General features: G+C 45.7%; 1 protein-coding gene across 27 annotated transcripts in view; it reads right to left on the bottom strand.

Moving 5' to 3' along the window:
* Positions 1 to 22,142, bottom strand: part of Bbs9 (Bardet-Biedl syndrome 9) — a 425,044-nt gene that overhangs the window by 174,172 nt on the left and 228,730 nt on the right. For all 27 annotated transcript variants that reach the window (XM_039082282.2, XM_039082284.2, XM_063265362.1 and 24 more), the window contains 2 exons: positions 14,510 to 14,682; positions 8,244 to 8,396 (listed from right to left, as the gene is read on the bottom strand). In XM_039082282.2, coding sequence (XP_038938210.1) covers positions 8,244 to 8,396; positions 14,510 to 14,682 — 326 coding nt within the window. The remainder of the gene's footprint in view (positions 1 to 8,243; positions 8,397 to 14,509; positions 14,683 to 22,142) is intronic.

Below are 22,142 nucleotides of genomic sequence, written 5' to 3'. Positions count from 1 at the left end.
TACTCACGGCTCAGTACAGAACCCGGTGCTAGGGGACTGAGAGGCCTTGTTAGTGACAGCTAAAGCCACAGCAAACAAGACAATTACATATATATTCATATACATGTGAACACAGACAAGTATGGCACACACACATCCTTTTGCAGGAGCCCAAGGACGCTTATGCTAAAGAAAATCTGGTGTCTAATTCCCGCCTTGCAAAGGGAACAAAAAACATTCACATGTTGGGACACGTTTGATATCCGGGCGACATCAATAGCTTTCTTCAGAGTCTCCGTTTCTTCGCCATAAACTGGCCACACTAAAGTGCCACCCACCCCTGATGGCTTCAAGTACCAAAGGCACCAATAAGATTTACTTCAGACTGAACTGAATTAACATGAGCGTCACATCCTTCCCCTTGCTTTGTCCCTCAGGCCCTCCCGTACACTGAGGTGACTATATGGTAATATTTCAATTTACAAATGAGGAGAGTTAGATTTATAAAAACTGGGACAGGGAGATTGGCCGTGTGCTTACTTTCTTTTAAAGCTGTACCCCTATAGCTGAAAGATTCCCCCCAAAACTAAGTATTGACACTGTGCTCAGCAATTAGAGAATCTCTGCTCACAGGAAGCCAGCTCCTCCCCCGGACATATGTCGTGAGCTCGCTCCCTGGAGGGATACTGTGCAGCCCTGTCCTTGGTTCAGCCATGAGCCAACTTCAATGAGAGATATTTTAAAGATGACTCAGGAGAGTGTGAGAGAGGGGCAAGTCCCATGTGGGAGAGGGATGCGAAGGGGGCAGACCATGAGCGGGGAGGCCCTAAACAGGGTATAAAGTGACGTAGCTGAAGGTAGGGAGCATCTGCTCAGTCAAGCAGAGAGCGCCGAGGAAACTGAGTGACTCGAGCTGCCAGACAGAGAAACACACGACCACCAAGCTGACCACCGAGCTCCAGCTTGGGAAGCTGAGGCCGCTGGATGACAAACAGGCCAACCTTGGCTACATAAAGAAACCACCAGGGGTGGGGGATGGATGAAGAGAGGTGGGGGGGGAGAGGAAGAGGGGAGGGAGAGAAAGGACTGGAATGGAAGGGAGCAGAAGGACAAAGAGGGGAGAAGAGGAGAAATGAGAGGGGAAGGCAGGAGAAAGAACAGAGGAGGGGAGGGCAAGAAAAGGAAAGAGAGGACAGGGGAGAGGAGAGGAAGGGAAGACAGGGGAGGGAGGACAGAGGGAGAGGAGAGGGAAAGGACAGGGGAGGGAGAGGAGGGAAGGGATGACAGGGGAGGAGACGGATTGGCCACCTTGTACATCAAAACTCATTTCTATGTTAACACAACTTGGAGCAGTCAGAAAGGCAAAGGGCTTGACTGCAGGATGCAGTTTCTAGTGAGATCTCTCTTCACGGGCAGTTTGCCTGGTTACCAGCTAACCTAGCGTTCATCTCAGAGAGATGCCCTGGGGTCACTGGGATGAGCCGTTAGTGGGGAGCTGTGTGATGGATCCTGCCCTGCACTCCTGCCCTGTGCTGGGTCCCTGTGACCTTACTCTACGAGCAGGATGAGAAAGCAGGCCAGGACCAGCTACACTAACTGACACACCTAATGAAAACTGAAAGTCCAGGGCCCTTGGTCCGGCAAACACTAAGAGCTCAGGCAGCTACTGTGGAGCATGAACCAGCGACTGCAAAGGCCACATGAAGCTGCCCTGAACCAGTGAGAACTCACAAAAGGGCTGGGTAGTAAATGCCGCCGTGCTGGGGACACCTGTCACACCGGTCACTTTAAATAGATCCCGACAAAAGTAACTAAGGAAATTGTCTTGAGACCTCACTTGTGGATGAATAAGATTTTAACAACAATAAAATACAGATTATAGGTAGAGTTCATTGTTAAAACCCTTTCATAGCACAGAAGGCCTTAGATTAAACATAAACACTGGCAGTGCCGTATAATGTAATATTTAATATGCTGTGGTATTAGTGATGCTAAAAGAAACAGGATAGACCTGGAGTTCTCCGCTTCTCCAAATGAACAGCCGCCGTGCCCTTCTCCACTTCTGTGCTCTGCACAGACCAAAACCAACGGGACATGGGAGGCACAACACAGGGAGGGGCTTGAAAAGGGTTTGAGTGCTAGGCACAGGAGCACATGCATTTAACCCCAGCACTCCGGATGCAGAGGCAGCTGGATCTCTGTGAGTTTGAAACCATCCTGGTCTACATAGTGAGTTTCAGCACACGACACGGGGAGAGAGCAGGTGTTTGGACACTGGGCCTATAGCCACCAGATAAATTAGCGAGGCCGGCTCAGTGGGCCATGAGAGATACATGGGCCAGCTGCCAAGTGTGTAAGTAAACATGTCCTAGGCCACACTGTGTCTGGATGATGACTCCAACCAAGGTCAGGTAAGCAAGGTGGAGACTAATGGACCAGCGGATCCTCAGAGTTAGGAACAAGAAACGGCAAGTGGCTGTTGCCGCGTGCACTAACGTCGGGGATGGTCTGCTTACAGTGAAGCTGGGAAACGACATAGTAGCATTTTAGCTCAGCAGGAAAGAGAACATGTTATGCAATAAGCTGGAGCTAGCAACTTAGCTCACCATTTTTGGCAGGGAGATTAGATTCTCACCAAATTGAATAATAAAGTCCAGATGGACTTAAAAGTATATAAAGAATGAGGGAGTATAAAAGCTAAAATAAATTATAAGTCGATACCTCTGCACTCCTGACATTTGGGAGGCTATCCTAAGCTGAGGAACTTAAAGCAAATGTGTGTGTGTGTGTGTGTGTGTGTGTGTGTGTGTGTGCCTGTGTGTGTGTGTGCCTGCGTGTGTGTGCCTGTGTGTGTGTGCCTGTGTGTGTGTGTGCCTGTGTGTGTGCCTGCGTGTGTGTGCCTGCGTGTGTGTGTGTGTGCCTGTGTGTGTGTGTGTGTGCCTGTGTGTGTGCCTGCGTGTGTGTGCCTGTGTGTGTGTGCCTGCGTGTGTGTGCCTGCGTGTGTGTGCCTGCGTGTGTGTGCCTGTGTGCGTGTGCCTGTGTGTGTGTGTGTGTGTGCCTGTGTGTGTGCCTGCATGTGTGTGCCTGTGTGTGTGTGCCTGCGTGTGTGTGCCTGTGTGTATACAAATAGTTTTAAGATTTTTACATGTTAAAAGGCATTAAAATAAAATAAAAAGAAAATGAAAATTTTGTGAGACTTTTTAGCGTATGATTACATGACAGAATAGCTTTTTTTATACAGGCTGCAAGAAAGATTAACATATTTTATACATGATAAGGCCACCATAAAAAATACTGCTAATATATTCAGCAGAAGGAAAACAGGAGAAACTTGATAGACTAATGAACAAGAGACACGTGTGATGTAAATCACACACAAAACAGAGAAGACCACAGAGAGCCTGGAAAATTCTCAGCTACCATGGTGTGCAAGACAAGGAAGAAACGGTGAAGTGACAGCCACAGTCACATGCCAGCCAAAACCACAGAGATCCAAACCAGTAAGACGACCTTTAAAACAGGCATTTGTGGCTGGGAGTGTGGCTTTGCGTTAGACACCTGGCCAGCACACACAAGGCCCTCGGTTCTGTTCCCAGCACTGCATCCAGAAAAGGGAAGAAGGAAGAGGGGAGAAAGGAAGGAGTCAGGAGACAGAAAAGGAAGGGGGCAGCTGGAAAGCAAAGCTTCTCTCTGATGGTAGAACTACCATTCAGTTCTAAAGATGAGTGAGTTCATATGCACGCACAGATGTGTGTGTGAGTTTGTGTGAGTCTGTGTGTGAGCACATGTACATGGATGTGTGTGTGTGAGTTTGTGTGTGTACATGTGTACCTGGATATGTATGTGTACATGTGAATTTGTGTGTGTGCATGTATACATGAGTGAGTGTGTGTGTGTGTGTGTGTGTGTGTGTGTGTGTGTGTGTGTGTATAATGTTTGGGGGCAAATTGTTTGGAAATGAAACACTCAGAAGTCAGTCCCCTGGGTTCAGGATCCGCATGTCCTTCATTGTTGTGCCTTCTCTGCAGCCAAACAACTTCAGGGCCAAGCTGGCTTAAAGCGGTGTGGGCTCTAGCCCCAAGGACATCATCATTCTTAGTTAAGGTCCTGATCTGTGAGGCTGACAGATAGCAGTCTCATACAGATGAACTCTTACTGTAATCTCCTTTACCTGAGCAATTACTAGCACTGTATTTGAGAAGGCGTATTAATCACATGACCAACAAGAGTAATCACAGCCCAAGAAAATTTGTTGACATCTTGTATGCCCTATAAGTGGGTAAACTGAGGCTTAGAGAAGTTAAGTTTCATCTTCTTTTTTAGTGTTCCAAGCAATTTGTCGGAGAACGTGCAGTTACCCAGAAGCAAATGAATGGCTTACATCACAGGCAGGATGGCTGGACACACAGTTCTTAATTCTCCTGTCCTGATACATCAGAGATCTGCCTTAATGATGGGTACGTTCAATGACAGCTTGGCTAGGCTGAGAAGGAGACACAGCTATGGGTGTGTCTGTGAAGGCATCCGCAGAGGGACTTACCTCAGGAGGACAGACTCACCCTCAGTGGGAGCGGACCACGACATGTGCTAATGTCCTAGACTCACTAAGGAGAAGGCGACGGTGAGTTGAGTGCCATTGTTCATCCCCCCTCAGGCTCCTGAATGCTGCTGCAGCTGCTTACTGGGCCTCACACATCGAATGGGGGGGGGGGGCACAACTGTCAGGAGGAGACTCACACTTTTCACTATGAATTCAGGAGGTCAAACTTGGGCTATCAGGACCAGTGACAAGCACTTTTATCAAATGGGCCAACTTGCGGGCCCGAAAGGGATATGGGGTTGGGGAGAGAATTGCCTTCTACAACAAAAAGTGCCCAATAATTCTGAGAACAGGAAATGGAGGAAGTCAAAACTGGTCAAGCGTCTGCATGGAAGCACTTCAGTGGAAGGCTGGCTCACAGCTGACTATAGTGCACAGAGCCTCTCTACATTAAAAGCAAAAAAGACGTTCTCTGCCAAGAATTTAAAGTTGTAGGCCCTTCCTGGCTATGTCGGTCTCCCTGGGTGCTCCAATTATGCCATTTCTCAGCACCTTTTGAACACGCGAGGATAGCACAAGCTAAAGGAGTTCCCACTGCTCTCTGCTCTGTCATGGTGCCTTCATTGAAGCATGGTTTGCCTTTCAAGTGGCAAGACAACATTCACTCTGAAAACAAATACTAAGCGTGTGTTGACACAAATTACGTGATAAACACAAGGGAAAAACCTGGTAATTTAAGAAAAATGTTCATTTCTGCCTCTATATTCCTAAAACCATCACTGAGACCGTAATGACACCTTAGCCTCACACAGACACATGGTGCCAAGGGATGCTGCACATCTCACTGCACGGCTCAGGGCTCTTCTCCGACTGCTGCCAAGTCTGTCAAAAGAGCACCGGGATCAACAGAATTCAAGGCCCCCTGCCTGAGAAAGAAAGGACTCCATAAAGGTAAGAGATCTCAGACTGAAATAACAGAAAAACACGTTACAGGTCTAGTGACACAGCACGTGTGTCGGTGGGGACCTATAATGCAAGCACGTGGGAAGAACATTAAGTCTGGAGAGCTGCCTGGGCTACAGAGTGAGATCTTACCTCAGAAAATGAACCTAACAGTCAGAAAATAGTTTTGCCATGGAGAGTGAAATGGGGTTTGAGTATAGATTTACCCTTCACAGATTTAGTAACCTAGCAAGAGTGTCATGCCGGAGTGTTATGTAAGGAAACACGAGATGACAAAATACAGGCGTGTGACACGGAGACATGTGCTAGGCCTGCTTGACCCAGGTAGACTGATTTATAGCTCAACCCTAGACGTGATCAGGGCTTTGGGTGCCAGGCATGAAACATCTCTCTAAATTATTGGTTGGAGAGTCCCCGTGGTCTCCGAAACACAAGCTATTGACACCAGCTGTGGTCACCCACGTAACTGGACATAAGAGCCAACTGCCGAAAGCACCACACGTTTTCACTGCAGAGCACAGAGAACTCTATCTCACACTGCGGGGACCTTCCTCCCTACTAGTTAGCTTTCAGAGTGCCAGAAGGTTGTGAGGGAGGCTGCAGGAGAGAGGATATGAATAGCCTTCTGCAGTGACGGGCCCTGCACGGTGCGGAATCAGCCTAACAGGCAAGAGTGCGAAAGTCTGGTGCAATGCTGGCGTGACCAACATGGGGTAACCAACCACTTTCTGACTGGATCCTGTGCTCCACAGAAAGAAGCTGGTGCCTGGCACTGTACACCTGGTCAAAAGCCCATGGCTAAGGAGGTCAGAGGCCTCAGAGTAGAACATACTATTTTTAGTAATAGTCACGCTGTCAAATTGTCATCCCAGTGTTCGTGTTTTACCTACAGATCTGGGATGCAGTCAGCCTCAGTCAGAGAAGCTTCTCTAGGCAACGAGTGGCAGTCGGCACAGATACTCATAACTGGCCGAAATGCTGTGAGTTCTCAGTTCTAAATGAGGCATCGTTGTCAATCCCCCTCCCTCCCCTGCTCCACGAGGCTCACAGCGTATCACGGAATAGAAAGTGGAAATGATGTGTGAGATGCTGCCTTACCGACGTTACATGGCAGTCGTGGTTTTCTACGTGAGTACTGCACATGCAGAAGACTCTGCCAGCCAGGACTCCAGCGCCAGTGGGGGAGGGGCTGCCAAGGCCCCATTCCTAACTGAGGAGGTACTGATCGCTAATAGTTGCTGGAGAAAGAAGATTCGTTCTTCTTTGGGGATGCGGCTACAATTAAGCTGCCCGTGGCCCAGTGGACAGCTCCATACTCACTTGCACATGAGCAGCACTAGTCAGACTTAATAGGTATTAAAAAAGGAGGGCATGAAGTTAAGAGGGAGATAGATGTGTTGGTGGGGCGGAAGGGAGATGGAGGGAGAAACAGAAGGTGAATGTGATCACATTTTATTATATCATGTATAAAATTACAAGAGAGCAATTTTTAAACAGTGAGTTTTTTTGTCTCATCATCCTTGGTTCATCTGTACCACAGGACTCCGTGCTGCAGGACCTCTACAACCACTGCGGAGGAGCAGACCTCTGCGCCCGTCCACGTGGGGACGTCTCCAGCACAGACACAGAGAGGAGAGGTGTGCTGAGATGTGATGTGTGATGTTCTCTGTGCAGACTTTAGCCTCACAAACCATCTCACTACGAACGCATTCTATAAGACAGCTTCTGGGACGAGGCCAAGCAGATAAGAGCGGTTTTACCTCTGAGAAGAGGACAGAGAACAGCACGGGCGATCTGGCATTAGGAAAGACTACACTTTTTTTTAGAAATGTATATTCCTGTTAATCATAAAATTAGGTTTTTATGCTTAAGAAATTAAATGCACAATCAGTTCATAAGCAATTCAATAAATTCAATAAAATTGAATGGCAAAGAACAATTCTGGATAGCACTTCTTTTTTTCCTTCAAAAACTGTTCACTCGTCATCTACAAAGACTGGAAGTCTAAATACACATTTAAGTCAAATTCTGTAGGTCTGATCACCTAGCACCCATTACTACAAATGTAAAACTCCAACTGTGAAGCAGGCAGAGAAAGAGTTAACAATTCAGCATCCAGATACACAGAAGAGGGCGGAGCTGCTGCTGCACCGGACACTGGGGTCAGATGAAGGTCACCCCCGGGCACCCCTCTGTGGGACACTTTCCAACTCAAAGTCTTATTGTACATTTGGAAAGATGCTTACAGAGAACCAGTGGCCGCAGAAGGAGAAAGGAAGGAAATAAAAAACAGTCAAACCTAAGGCGAGCAGGGTTCTAATCCATCCCCATACCCTGTTGGTTCCATCCTGCTAAAGTTTTCTAGAATGTCACCCCTGGGGGAACACTAGGGGAGTGACATGTGGCTATGTCTATATTACCTGTCACAAGTACACAGGAATATGCAGTTATTAGAACTTTCTAAAACCTTAGAATGTAAATACTGCCAATGCTATTTTTAAAGCAAAGGAGTGATAGCTTGTAGAAACCCAAGAAGATACAAGAAGGCAAGCGCCCTCATGATAATCATACAAACACAGGAGTACGTGGTAGTTTCTTGGGAAAATAGAGAAGAAAGGGGGTAATTATGGGGATATACCCCAAAACATCACACAACCATTCTAATTATGCCTCTCAGCCTATCTCGGTGCTCTGGTGCCCGACCCTCGGGTAAGGAAGAGGCATGTCTAGTAATACACATTTGCACCAGTGTAGCACTGACCTGCTTGTACGTCCCGTCCAGCAGGGTGTCCAGGTGCTGCAGGGGGGCGGGGGTCTTATCTCTGAATCTTGTGAGAAGCCGACGCTGGATGGCCCGAAACTGTACAGCTCTTTCAGATAAAAGTTCTTCTAATTTTTCACCATTTATCCGTAGCTATAAGGAATAATTTTACATGGGTGTTAAATAGAAACTGTACAGTCAGTTTAAATTAAAATTACAAACAATGCACTAAGAGCTGTTAAGGAGTCGGACAGATGTGAACGGAGTAACAGGAGTGAGGAGTCCGTGGTGTCTGGCTCATGACTACAGGGACAACAGGAAAATGGGTCAGTGAAAGCTGAGTCACAGTGTCACATTGTGTCACAATGTATCCCTGGGAAAAGACTGGGGATCTTCTGCACCTTTCATGAAAACAGGCTGCATAGAAAAATTTTAATTTCTCTTTTTTATCATTGCTACAAACAAAATAGCAAAGTGAACAAAGGCTTAGACACCAAAGCACTGGAGGTGAACTCGTTTGTATAATCTCAGCTTTACTGTTTGAAACAAAGGCCACTGACACGCACCACAAACTTACACAAACACTCACAAAATCAAGCTACTAATTACTAATAAAAATAAAACCGTGGCTTCCCAGCACTTCAGCAGTGGCCATGGTCCATGACTCTTACTCCACTCTTCCTGGCTCCTACATCCGCCCTGTCTCTCAGAAGCTGTGACGCATACCCACCGCCCTCAGCGGCCACCCCTGCACCTGCTGCTAGGGACCAGCCAGGTCCTATGGCTCAGACGGCATCTACTGCCACAGGAGACACACTGGGCTCAGCTGTAGGGCATGCCAGAGGTAGGACGCTGCCCAGCCTGCCCTCCAGCAGGTCACTTCCAGTCCTGCCTCTTCACCCCTACAGATGGAGCCCTGCTCCCATGAGACCGAGCAGTTCCTGGACGGCTTCACCACTCAGAGTGATCTAACCCTATGCATGGGCCTCAGCAAGACTGAAAAAGTGTGAGTACAATCAAGGTCTGAGCTCCCTACCCCGTAAAGGCCATGGCTTGCTCTCAACCTCACCCCTCACCAACAGTGGGATGCAAATGAGATAGTACTTGGGACTGGAAGTAAGAAGGGTAATTCTCATCCCTCAGATTAACAGAAGACATAAATCGTCAATTAAAGAGTTGACTTTAGACCGTGTGCACACATACAATAGCAAACAAGGGGCTGGGGAGAAGTCTGGGAGGGCAAGCCACTTGCTGTATTTGCATAAGAACAGAACTGGAATCACAGAAAAACACACATGGTATACACTCATTGATAAGTGGATATTAGCTCAAAAGCTTGAATTACCCAAGATACGAACCACAGACCACATGAAGCTCAAGAAGAAGGACGACCAAAGTGCAGATGTTTCAGTCCTTCTTAAAAGGGGGAACAAAAATATTCATAGAAAGAGACATAGAGACAAAGTGTGGAGCAGAAACTGAAGGAATGGCCATTCAGATCCTGCCCCACCTAGGGATCCAGCCCAGATACAGCCACCAAATCCAGACAATATTGCTGATGCCAAGAGGTGCATGCTGACAGGAGCCTGCTATAGCCATCTCCTGAACAGCTGTACCATTGAGCAGCAGCCAACCATTGAACTGAGAACAGGGTCCCCATTGGAGGAGTCAGAGAAAGGATTAAAGGACCCAAAGGGGTTTGCAGTCCCATAAGAACAACAATACCAGGGACTCCCAGGTAAACCACCATCCAAAGACTACACATGGACAGACCCATGGCTCCAGCTGCATAAGTAGCAGAGGATGGCCTTGTTGGACACCAATGGGAGGAGAAGCCCTTGATCCTGTCAAGGCTGGACCTCCCAGTGTAGGGGAATGTCGGTGGGGAGGTGGAAAGGGGTGGGTGGTTGGGGATGGGGAACACCCTCATACAAAAAGTGGGAGGGGGGACAGGATAGGAGGTTTGTGGACAGGAAACTGGGAAAGGGGATGACATTAGAAATGTAAATTTTAAAAAATCCAATAAATAAAAAAATAAAAAATAAAAAAGTAAATAAAAAACCAAGTGATCTGCCAGGGAAATAAGAAAGAAACTCTTTAGGGAGGATGAGGAGGTAACATGGAGGACGGAGAGGTGGATGAAAGAAGAGTGAGGATGCCTGAGAAAGCCACAGGAATCACAGGATTAACTGTTTATACAACAAAGCTACAACACACGTAACTCCATGCCTAAACCTGTGTGTGTGTGTGTGTGTGTGTGTGTGTGTGTGTGTGTGAGGATCATTAAATATATAAAATACATATTATAGATAAACATATATACAATGTATGTATACACACGTGCGCAGGCGCACACACACACACACACACACACACACACACACACACACACACACACGCACAATCTTTTCTAATCTAGGCTGATGGAACACCAAGAGCCGGAGACAACCTAACAAAAGCCACAGTAGCAGACATGAGAAGCCCTCTTCTGAGTTGTTGGCCAAGAGGCTCTGAAAACATACAGCCTATTGCTGCTGCCCTGGGTTACCCACCAGAGGTAGAAGGGTAAGTCCCTATTACTGAAGACATGATTCCTTTCCAAAACAGAGCCCAGAAACCTCTGAGCTGGAACGTCTTCTCCGTGAGGACCAGCTTTGATGGTACCTGAAAGTCCTGCACAAGCTTCCAAAGGACGGAGGCGACAGAGAGTCCTCCCCAATACAATGTCTGTGAAGCACACTGACAAACAGCAAGGCTACCTGAAGGGCGCTGAGTGGCCTACATACCTGGCTGGTAACCAAGGGTCGCTAATTGAACCAAACGCCAATCAACACACAGGAGGCGTTGCCTGGTACTGGAAACCCAGCTAACTACTCAGTGCTCGTGAGCGCTGGTTACTACAGGAGAACCCGCTAATTTACTAAAACAGCACAATCCCTAACAACGATCTATTAACATCTGTTCTTATACCCACAGACAAGCTCTCCTTCCTCAAGAAAACTTTTGTTTGCAGCAGACAAGAAACCATTACAGAAAACCACAACCAATCAATACACAGAGCTGTGAAGTTCTCCTATTGGATTCACCTACAAAACATTCCCACACCCGAGGCTCACAGAACCTTGCAGAAGACGAGGGTTGAAAGATTGTAAGGGTCAGTGGGTCAGGAAGTTTGCTGTTCGACTGTGTCTTCTAGAAATAACAGAAGCCACACCTATAAAGTCTCACCAATGTGACTGCCAATCCTGAGCTGAACTAGGACAACACCAACAGACACCAAAGTGGAGGAGAAAAAGACAACCCTACACAAGGATCCACGGGCAACTGAGGAGAGCTGAGAACAGGAGACAGTCTTCTCCAGGAGACAGCACACCAAGTGGGTGCCCAGTGCCGAACAATCAGCCCTGAAAACGTGCACACAGGTAACTCCATACGGACTCAAGAGCTCATGCGTAGGAGTGCACGTGTACATACATGTATTTACATGTAAATCTGAAGGAGAGTGGACAAGGGTACATGGGAGACCTTGGAGTAGGAAAGGGAAAGGAAGATTTGTAATCTAATTATAATCTCAAAAATAAAAAAGAATATATGAGCAGCATAAAAACAATCAATTTTTATAAGTAAAAATTTTAAAGATATAAAAGGTGCTAGGCATCAGCAGTCGGAGGACTTTCCTCGTGTGCTGGAAGCCAGAGTCTGGTTCCTAGTACCATGTACACCACGCATGGCAGTGCTCAACCAGCAATCCCAATACTCTGAAGGGAAGGGAGAGGGCTTACAAGGTGTAAACTGTATCATCAGGTGCAACTGGGGACATAGGAGACGCTGTCTTAAGAACGACAGGTCAGTATAACTCACCTCCTTGTGCTTACACAATATCCCCTGAGTCTATGAACACATGATACTAAAAAGACGTCCTTGACAGGCAGGTGCCAACCGGGCTGCCAGCCCAATGTGTAGCATGAACTAGAGAGTAAGGTATCTTTCAAGATCAGAATTTCATAACACATGGACCTCAGGGCTGGCGAGATGGCTCTGAGGGTAAAAGCGCTTGCCGAGTAACCCTGACTACCTGCTCTCACAAGCCACGGGGAAGGAGGAGAGCCAACCCTGAGCCACGTCAGCAGTCACAGCAACGACACAAATAAAAGAACTGCAACATTTCAGCAATATGTATTGATCATGAGGCCCCAAACCAAGAATTAAAATGAGTAAAGCAAACATAGTTTCCTTGCTTACACAAAGCAACCTGGATTCTAGAAGCTATCTTGACTAAAAGTTTAAGAACTTCAGCGGGAAGCAGACAGTGCCAATAGGGAGCAAAGGAAGAAACTCACTACCCCGTGGGTATAACAAATCTAAGGGCCAAAACCCCTCCCCCAAAGGAAGAACCTGGTACAGAAACACGGGGGAGTCCCGATCCACGAACGCCAGAGGGGGACGTGTGTGGCAAACCTAAGCCAACAGAACACAGTAGTCTTCTCTGCCTCAAATGTTATGAACATGTAGTTAGTATTGTCGCTCTGGACTCTTCCATAGACCACAGTCAAGCAAGGATTCCTTACAAGACAGCCTGGAAGAATGAAACTACCTCAGTTCTCCAGCATACAGCTTCTGCACACCTGTTCTAGAAATGATGTCTGCAAAGAACAATGGAGGGGCCCAGGGATGAAGCTCATGCCAAAAGATTTGCTTACTATGTACAAAACCCTACTTCTTCTCCCCAGTACTCCAAAAGAAAGACTTATATAAACATTACTATATTCTATATTTTACATATATATCTATATTGTATACAATTATACATACATGTTATAGTAAATATACAAAAATTATACATGGATATCCATAATTATGCTGAAATATTAAAATTCAAAATGTCTACAGATAAAGTATCTCAATATATGCTCCCAAGCTGTCAATGTTGGTGCCACAATTGTGTCAAATGCACACTAACACACAAAATGACTAGTACCTCAGCTGCGGAGGCGGCTAACGGGTAAAGTGCCCGCTGTGGAAGGTGGAGGCCCTTCTCAGATCTCCCACAGAAAAAGCCAAAAGGCCTGGAGTGAGGCTGGGGGTGGGATGTAGACAGTCAGAGCCTGAATCCTAGGTGGCTAGCCAGTCTAGCTGAAAAGGTGAGTCTCTCAACAAAGCAATGAGCCTCGAGATGGGCTGGAGTCCTTAAAGAGCAAGGGCTGTGAGAGATGGCTCAATGCTACAAGTACTTCCTACTCCTACAGCAGACCCAGGTTCAGGTCCCAGAGCCAATGCTCACAGCTTCTGGCCCCGGTTTCAGGGAACCTAGTACTGGCTTCTGGCCTCTAGGGGTACCTGCTGTATGTGATGCACATATATACACTAAGGACCACGAATGAACTCTTAAAATAAAAATAAAACAAAGTCTTAAAAAACATAGTCACTGGGGTGGGGGTTGGAGGACATCCTCTTGGAGACAGAGAGGGGTGTGAAATGTGGAACAGTTGGAAGGTAGAGTAGGAGGATAAAGTCTGGACTGTAACAAAATATTAAAGAATAAAAAAAAAAGTCACCCTAGTAACAAACACTAGATATTCCAAATTTCCTTCTTTTTAAGAATCCCTATAGAATCTGTTCACAGATTCTATTCAGTGAGTGCACCTGTGACTTTAATGCATACATTTAAAATAACGATAGTTACAGTCCATTCATTCAGAAACCATGAATCTTTCCAAATACTGAGACCCTCAAGAGACCCCGACATGAACACTGGCAGGAGGACATTCAGAGCAGCAGACACTGTCAGCCTCAGGCTTATACACTGAACAACTCAGCCTTCACTAGGCACCCATCACGGCAGGTACGAAGGAGCATGCTACATGGTTAACTGGCCGGCAGTCCAGTGCAGACAGACGCTCTGCTGTCGCATTATGGATGAAAAAAGAAACATCACCTCATACTCACACCTCACTTACCCACCTCAGATATTTCAGCCAAACCACTGATGACAAACTCTAACGTTTGACCCATGGCCTATGGAGGTCAAGGGTTAGGCTGACATGTGGGAGAATCCAATCAGCCATGTTCAAAGGTGGGACCCAAGCCAGGCTGCAGCCTGTCGCTCTGCAAATGTCTGCAGCTCGTCAGTAACTGGGCGAAGTCCGCCATCACATAGGAACAACTCCCAGCACACAGCTAACCAGCACGTGCCCGCACTCTCTCCCACGGCATCTCTCACTCTTTGATTTATTCTTCAAGTAAAATTAGGCGGCTTAATATCATACCTCAAAATGATGATCAATCAACTCAAAATATTCTTGAAGGGGCACACATCCAGAAAAAGAACATGCAAAGTCTTTGGTTCCCTGTTTTTCAAAATGATCCTGAAGGCGGAGGATGAGTTCATTTGTTATGAGCCAGAGATCTTCAAACCGTTCGCTCTGAATGCGGTATCGTTCTAAGAGAGAAAAATAATGAAGGAAAAGTGTTCATTAACACACGATCTCCACCTGACACTAGGTGAGCCCTCAGGCAGCCTCGACAGGGACACTAACTAAAAGATAAAGACCCCGGTTTGTAATGCGGCTCTGATCTCGGCTGCCCTGAGGCGTCAACCATGTAAGTACTTCAGATGTCCTTCCAGGGGAGGCTGACACAGTCCTTCTCATAGTGCGTCTGCTATAAATAGACTTAACAACCCAACTGTGGCGCCTACACCTGACTACAAAGGTCAACAGCACGAGAAAGTACAGTGCGAAAGTACAGGTCTACTCTGAACACCGCTATGAGATAAAGGTGTTCTACACGGACACTACAAACAGGAGCAAAGCTTTCTGCTCTTCTAAAAGTTTCTCAATGGAAAAGGATGTTTAAGCTTGACACCTCCGTAAATTAAGAAGAAAAGCGTGTTCCCTGTATCCCCTGAAACGTGAGGCAGAAAGGTCCTGTGTAGGTAGTCTCTAGTGATGGTGGCCGTGATGGTGATGCCAATGGCATGAGGTGACGGCAGTGATGACAATGCTAACAGCGACGTGAGGTCGACAGCAGCAGTAGCAATGGCATCCATTGCATCGGTTGTGGACAGGCAGGAGCTACACGCCAACGACTGTGGGCATACTAGTTTCTTGTTATAAAAAAGAAACCGAAGACACAGAATCCAGTGACTCGACCACAGATTGGGAAATCCGTTAAGTGTGTCAGCTAGAATTCATACTACACACACTCTCCCGTACCTATTTCAATGTCCCTGTTCTTCAGGCAATAAACTTTGTTTTCTCTAAACCCAACAGAAGCCCAGTACATACCAGGCTCTTGTAACAACCATGCCATCAGTTAAAGTTTAACTATCTCACAGGACAATGATGCTATTATTTTTCAAATAAATAAATAAATAAATTCAACCTCAGAAGAGTTTGAGGATCGGTCCCCAGCTCTGAAAAAAAGAAAAAAAGGAAAAAAGAAGAGTTTGAGGAATTAACAAGGACATCCAGCTGGTTATGTATGAAGAAGAGACTGGAATTCTAATTACCAATACAAAAGGGCTAACCACTGATCGTAACTACATGATAATGTTACATCTATATTAAGTGTACAGAGGCTCAGTATGTCTGCTGTTCACCAGGCGTCTGACTACAGAGTTCTAACTTCCAAGATGATTATACAAAGTCCCTTGAAAAGTCTCAGAGATTACAAATTCCATCTAATTTACTATCAATTATTTATATTATAGACAATATTCTAAGGAAAGAAATATTAGACGCATTGGCAGGATGAGGATTTCCAGCCTTTCTGCTTATAATAAGTAAAGACAGGTAAAGTGCCAGACACACATGGTGAGGTGTGTCTTAGGATTTTCCACAGTACCTTGAAAAACAACAACTAAGTATCTTACATGGTCACCCTTGGTTTTTGAACATTACTTCTATTAGCAAACTCAGAGAGAGATTCTTATCCCCTAGTGATCTGTTTCTGCTAGATATGTGTATCCTTACTTTCTCCATGTTGAGATACCATAATCAAAGTAAAGTGCAGGAAGGAGGGCTTTAGTTTAGCTCACAGTGCTGGTGGGATAGAGACCATTAATAGTGGAGAATGTATGGGATGGCAGCAGACACAGGAAAGAAGCTGGCTGATCATATTTGTATGCACATAAGAAGGAGCTGGGACAGGGGAAGGGGAGGAGGGGAGACGCTATCTGGGGGGGAAGGGAGAGAGAGGACAAACAGAAAGTGGGGCAAGGCTATCCACACTATCCACAGCGACATACTTCCTCCAGTGATGCTGCACCTCCTAGGTTCCATAATCTCCCAGGACAACAACACCAATTGTGGATCAAGTTGGACAAATACAGGAGCCTATCAGGAGCATTTCTCACTTAAGCCACTACAGTGGGAGTAAACAACGCTGTGTAAGCCTCCGTGGTGCATGGAAAATGGCTACTCTGCCCTACTCTACTGTGACCAGAGTATTCACTCTGCAGCTGGCAGAGGTGGGTATGGGCACCACGCACACTGTCGTCAAGGATGGCCCTTCTTCAGGTAGCATGGCCATCCTGACTCTGCCTCTGTCAGCTTCTGTGATAACACTACCCTACTTCAGATGGGTTTCTCAAGTCCTCTAATGGGCTTCCTCAGAAATGCTGGCCACTAGCATTCTAGCACCCATCTCACCTGCATTTGCACATCAAAATAGCCCTTGTTCCTCAACTGTAGCAGCTCCTGGGCTTAGTGCATCTACACTCTCAAGAGCCCAGAACTTTCTTTCAACACTCCATGGTCATAAGATCTTTAGAGAAGACTTTCCACTCAGAGTGAAAGAAGCTGAGTCAGATCCTTCATAGCTGCCAGCTTCCAAGACTTTCACTCTAAGGTGCTCGTTTCTTCTCATGTCTATCTCTCTTCATGAAGTAAGCTTGACAGGCTGGAGACGTAGGTCAGTTAGGAAAGTGTTTGTGTAGCATACGCAGGCCATGAGTTCAATTCCAGAAGTACATAAAACAGAAGTGGTGGCTCAAACTGTAATTTAAAAAATTAAACGGGCCCAGTGAAATGGTTCAGAGGGTAGAACTCTTGCACACAGGCATGGTGATCTGAGTTTGATTCCTAGATCCCACATAGTGGCCACAGAGAACCAATCCCCAATGGCGGTCTCTAATCTTAACATGTGTCAGCATGCACGTGTGTGTTCGCAGGTACACACATACACAACACAAAGGAGTGGATGAATTAATTAATGATGAAGTAACATAAAGAATCTGCAGCCAATTTCTTAAAGAGACAAATCAGATGAATGAAACCACCTCTATAAAGTGAAGTATCAAGACCACCCTAAGAGTCTCAGTCAACAACCGGGATGATGATGAAGAGACTACTGACTTACCTAGAACCTACAACGTGCTAGGAGTCAGTACATCTCTCTAAGGAACTATTTCAGGTGATTTACTGTCTTAGGTAGGGTCTTATTGCTGTGAACAGACACCATGACCAATGTAAGTTTTATAAAGGGCAACATTTGATTGGGGCTGGCTTACAGGTTCAGAGGTTCAGTCCATGATCATCTTGGTGGGACCATGGCAGCATCACAGCATCCAGCCAGGCATGGTGCTAGAGGATCTGAGTTCTACATCTTCACCCCAAGGAAGCCAGGAACAGACTGAGCATCCTCAGGCAGCTAGGAAGAGGGTCTCCAAGCCCACCCCCACAGTGACACACTTCCTCCAACAAGGCCACACCTTCTAATAGTGCCACTCCCTGGGCCAAGCATGTACAAACGATCACATTCATGCATCACCTGACTATTTTATGGTCTTCTTAAAGATTTATAATTTTACTGCCATTCTATAGATTATCAATAGTTTTCAATAGTCATTCAAATAATAAGCTAGTTAAAAGCTAACTGTCGCCCTGGATAAGGAATGCACATTCCTAAGCACTGTGCACAAAAGTCTTGATCCTTAAGGTGGATGGCATGGCAAATGCTTCAGAGCAGAAGACGTCAGCCATGTGCTGGACTGAGAGAGGGTGAAGGAGAGCACCCCTAGATGGATCAACACGAAAGCCAGGGGCCAACTCTACACAGAGATACTTATAACCGAGGCTCAAGCCCAGGGCCTCACTCATACACACACTGGAAAGTGTACTAAGCTATATCTCAATTTATCTGTTCACTTTTTATTTTTGAGATAAGAGTCTTACTAGGTGTCCTAGCTGACCTCAAACAAACTCTGTAGCCAGTGCTAACCCTAAACCCCGATCCTCTTGCCTCAGATTCCTAAGGACCTGGAATCACAGGTCTGAGCCACGAAGGCCAAGCTCATACGCAGAGATCCAGGAGGCTTGGTAAAAAGTTTCAGTGCTAAGCTGGGAAGGATATTCAAAGCTAGCTTGGGCTACATGGTGGGTTCCAGATAAGCTTGTGTAACATAAAGAGACCCTATCTCAAAGCAAAACAAGATATCTGAACAGTATTATAAATGCGGAGGGCTTGAAGATGAAGAAGGGCAGTAGGGTTATGATGTGTATCTTTTCCTTTATCTGCTACATTACAAAAGCTTCCAAGCAGAAACAGACTTGGAAAGAAGCAAGAAAGAACTTACAGTTCAGGTATTATGACCAGGTGAGAGATAGCTGTGCTTTATGGAACAATCAAGTGCACTGTGAGAAGGAAAGCCGTACATTCACACGGCTTACTCTCTGAGACAACGCAGGGCCCAGTCCATCGCCACTGCAAATAAATAGCTTAGGCAACCTTCAGTTTCTCCCTGTACTCGGGGGGAAGACAGATCAGGTCATAAGGTCCTTAGGGACATGGAGGAGTGGTCGGACTTAGACATCATCTTTAGGCCACCAAATGTCAAAGCAATGAAAGTTAAGTGTACAGAGATGCTGCTCTGCAGAGTGAAGGGAAAGAAAAGCCCAGTCATAAGTAAAATTGCACGTGCCTGATAGGGACTCTATTGTGACGGTCACCGAATGACAGAGATGTAAGGTCAAGCACTCAAACATGCCTTATGTGTCACTGTATGGTTACTTCTCAGAGTTAACTTCTTTCTTACATGCATCAGCATACACAGGAGAAACAATAGACCTTTCTACAATGAAAACAGAACTGGGGTACAGTAAGATACATGGTTGTCTTCAATCAGCCTTTTTCTCAAATTAGCAAAAGGCGACAAGGAACAACGAGCCAAAGCCGCACGGCCCAGGTTTGGCCGTTAACCATGCCTAAGTGCTCACACCCCAAGTGTGCGATGTTTCACTTAAAGACTTTCCACACTGTATTTTATGGAAAGAGAAATGCACTTTTCTGTTTATAACTGAGGATAAAAGAGCTAGAGGTCTTTAAATGTGCCCTTAAAATACTAATAACCAAAGAGTTGCTAGAGTGAACATTCCGTTTGTTTATCTCCTCTCTTGCTTCCTGTAACAGTATTCAGTGGAAATAACCACTTCAGCTTCCAAGTAAAATAAATCCAGACAATGAGACCCCAGTCAGCTGCCTCCCCGACGCTACCAGCAGTGGAGAGAATGGTGTGCCTAATGAAGCAGACCACAGAACACCACAGCAGACTCCACTCATGCCAGCTCATCTGAACTCCATCAGTACCAGTGCCGTTTACATTAAATCAGAAGCAATGCACCCATATAATTATATCATTTGGGGAACTTTCAAGAGAAAAGAGCAGATGAGTGCTTTTAAACACAACGTTGGGAGGAAGAATATCAACAAGTTCATCAGATGTAAGTTTAAAATTAAAAATATGTAACTTCTTCAATATTAACAGAAACTGTGGAAGTACATCGAAACGTACTTTTCAAAATTCTTTTTGAAAGCTAGATTTGCATTATAGACAAATTGATGCCAAGAGAAGAAACTGCTAAATATTCACTAATGAATCACGATTCCCACAGTGCTCATTGGGCATGAGGTAGATATCAGATGAATTCAGATCCAGCCATCATAATCCCTAATTGCCCCTTAAAGTGTTGGCTTCGCTAAAGGACTATCATAGAACCCCTACCGCATGATGGTCCAGGAGCTCAGGAAAATTCACTATGTCTAAACCACTTTCCTATCTGCCAACATTTGAAGATATCTTTACTACATCCTACACTGACCTTTACCTAATTCTCGAATTTATTCCTCAAGGTCTTTACAAAGCCTCCCATAGATTCTACTCTATGTGTCAGCACATCAACGTTTGATTGCTGGTTCTTCTTAACCGTTTGTCTCTCCCATTGTCATCCACTGGTTCTGCAGGGGATGTCCTAGCCTCATGTCTGCTAGTCCCTGGGTAGCAGACATCAAAGGCATACTCTGCAGAGATGGGCTGAAGCGAGACTCACACACCCCTTGCTTCAATGTACTTTAGTTAGCAAGTTTAAAGATCACGTGTGCTCTCTTCTGCAAAGTAAAAGGGACACCTTCAAGTGTGACTCATCTTTACATTCATATAAATGACTCTTCCACCATGTCCCAAAGCATGCTAATTAAAGTGGAGAAGCTTGGGACTTTCCAACTTGAGTTTATTCCATTCATTCCCTCTCTGAAGTGGTAAAATCAAGCAGAACATGGGAAGGCCCAGTGTGGTTTAGTCATTGTTTCCACTATTGAATGCCTGCTTAAATCTATACAAACGAATGTGAGTGTGTTTACTACTCTGTGCTCATTGCCAGCTTAGCAGGATGCAGACACCCAAGCTGAGATATGACTCCCTTCCATTTTGGAGGAAATGTTTCACTGTCCAATACCAACTGACGCTATTCAGTTTTATTGACTAGCTGGTCAGTCGGCTGGTTGAGGCTAGTCAGTTTTTGTTTGTTGATTTGCTTTGACACGGGATTTTGCTGGGTGCCATAGTTTCAGAAGCTCATGAAAGTCCTGGTGATACCTCTTGAGTGACCGAGATTATAGGATGTGCCACCACATCTGGAAAACAAGAAATGTTGATGAAGAGTTCATCATCCTAACTTACTTTTATTGGTAGCTTGCTTTTCCTTTTATGATCCATATGATATATCCTTGGTCCATAGTGCCCAAAATTTCACAGAGGCATGTAGATGTGGGCCTCTCTCACTTGAGGGCTGAAGATCAATCAGGCCTTTCTAGTTCCCTCACACTTGGTACGTCCTTTTTGTCTTCACTGACCATCTCTCTGGTTTAACCATCCATTTCTCCTAAAGAACACCTTGCATTTACAGACCCCCTCATTGGAAGAAACTGCAGTCTAGGACTAGGGAGATGGTTTGGCAGTAAAAAGGCTCACAACACAAGAGAATCTGAGTCAAAAATCCCCACAACCCAGGTAACTCCAAGTAGGGGTGGCAGCCCAGGGCAGAGCTGGGATCACTGAACGAGCTAAGCTGACTGGCAAGGCTAGTGGTACAGATGAATGCCAGGTTTGACTGAGAGACTCTGCCTCAAAGAGTAAGGTGGAGGAGTGCCTGGAGTTTCCGCACTCAAACACACATGTGTATGTACATGTGAACATTCGTAAATACAGCACACACATGTATGAAACAAGGAAAAAGCAGTGTGCCTTCTGTTTAACCTTTGCATGAGCCCTGATCTGCTCCCAGACTGCCACCGTCTGTCTGTCTCGCTGACTCACTACTCCTACAGCCTTACCACAGCCTTTGGTCCAGGGCTCCATTTCTTTCTCATCACATATCAGTTTGCTGTAATCTTTACATCTCTCATTAGCAATTTGGATCGGACAGGCCCATTCTACCATCACTCTCATAAACAAATTTTATCTCAAATTCTCCACTGTAAAATCCAAGAGCTGCTTTATTAATTGCATGGCTATAATAAATGAATCACTACTGGGAGAAAACCTGACATGACAACAGGTTTTGCTCTAAAATTCAAGGTCTGAATTTTCTGTGGACTCGGCACCTCCTGTTTCTTCCAGAATTT

This window comes from Rattus norvegicus, chromosome 8 (genome assembly GCF_036323735.1).
Source record: "Rattus norvegicus strain BN/NHsdMcwi chromosome 8, GRCr8, whole genome shotgun sequence".
NCBI lineage: Eukaryota > Metazoa > Chordata > Mammalia > Rodentia > Muridae > Rattus > Rattus norvegicus.
The sequence above is the reverse complement of the archived record's forward strand: the minus strand, read 5'-3'. Positions and strand labels throughout refer to the sequence as shown.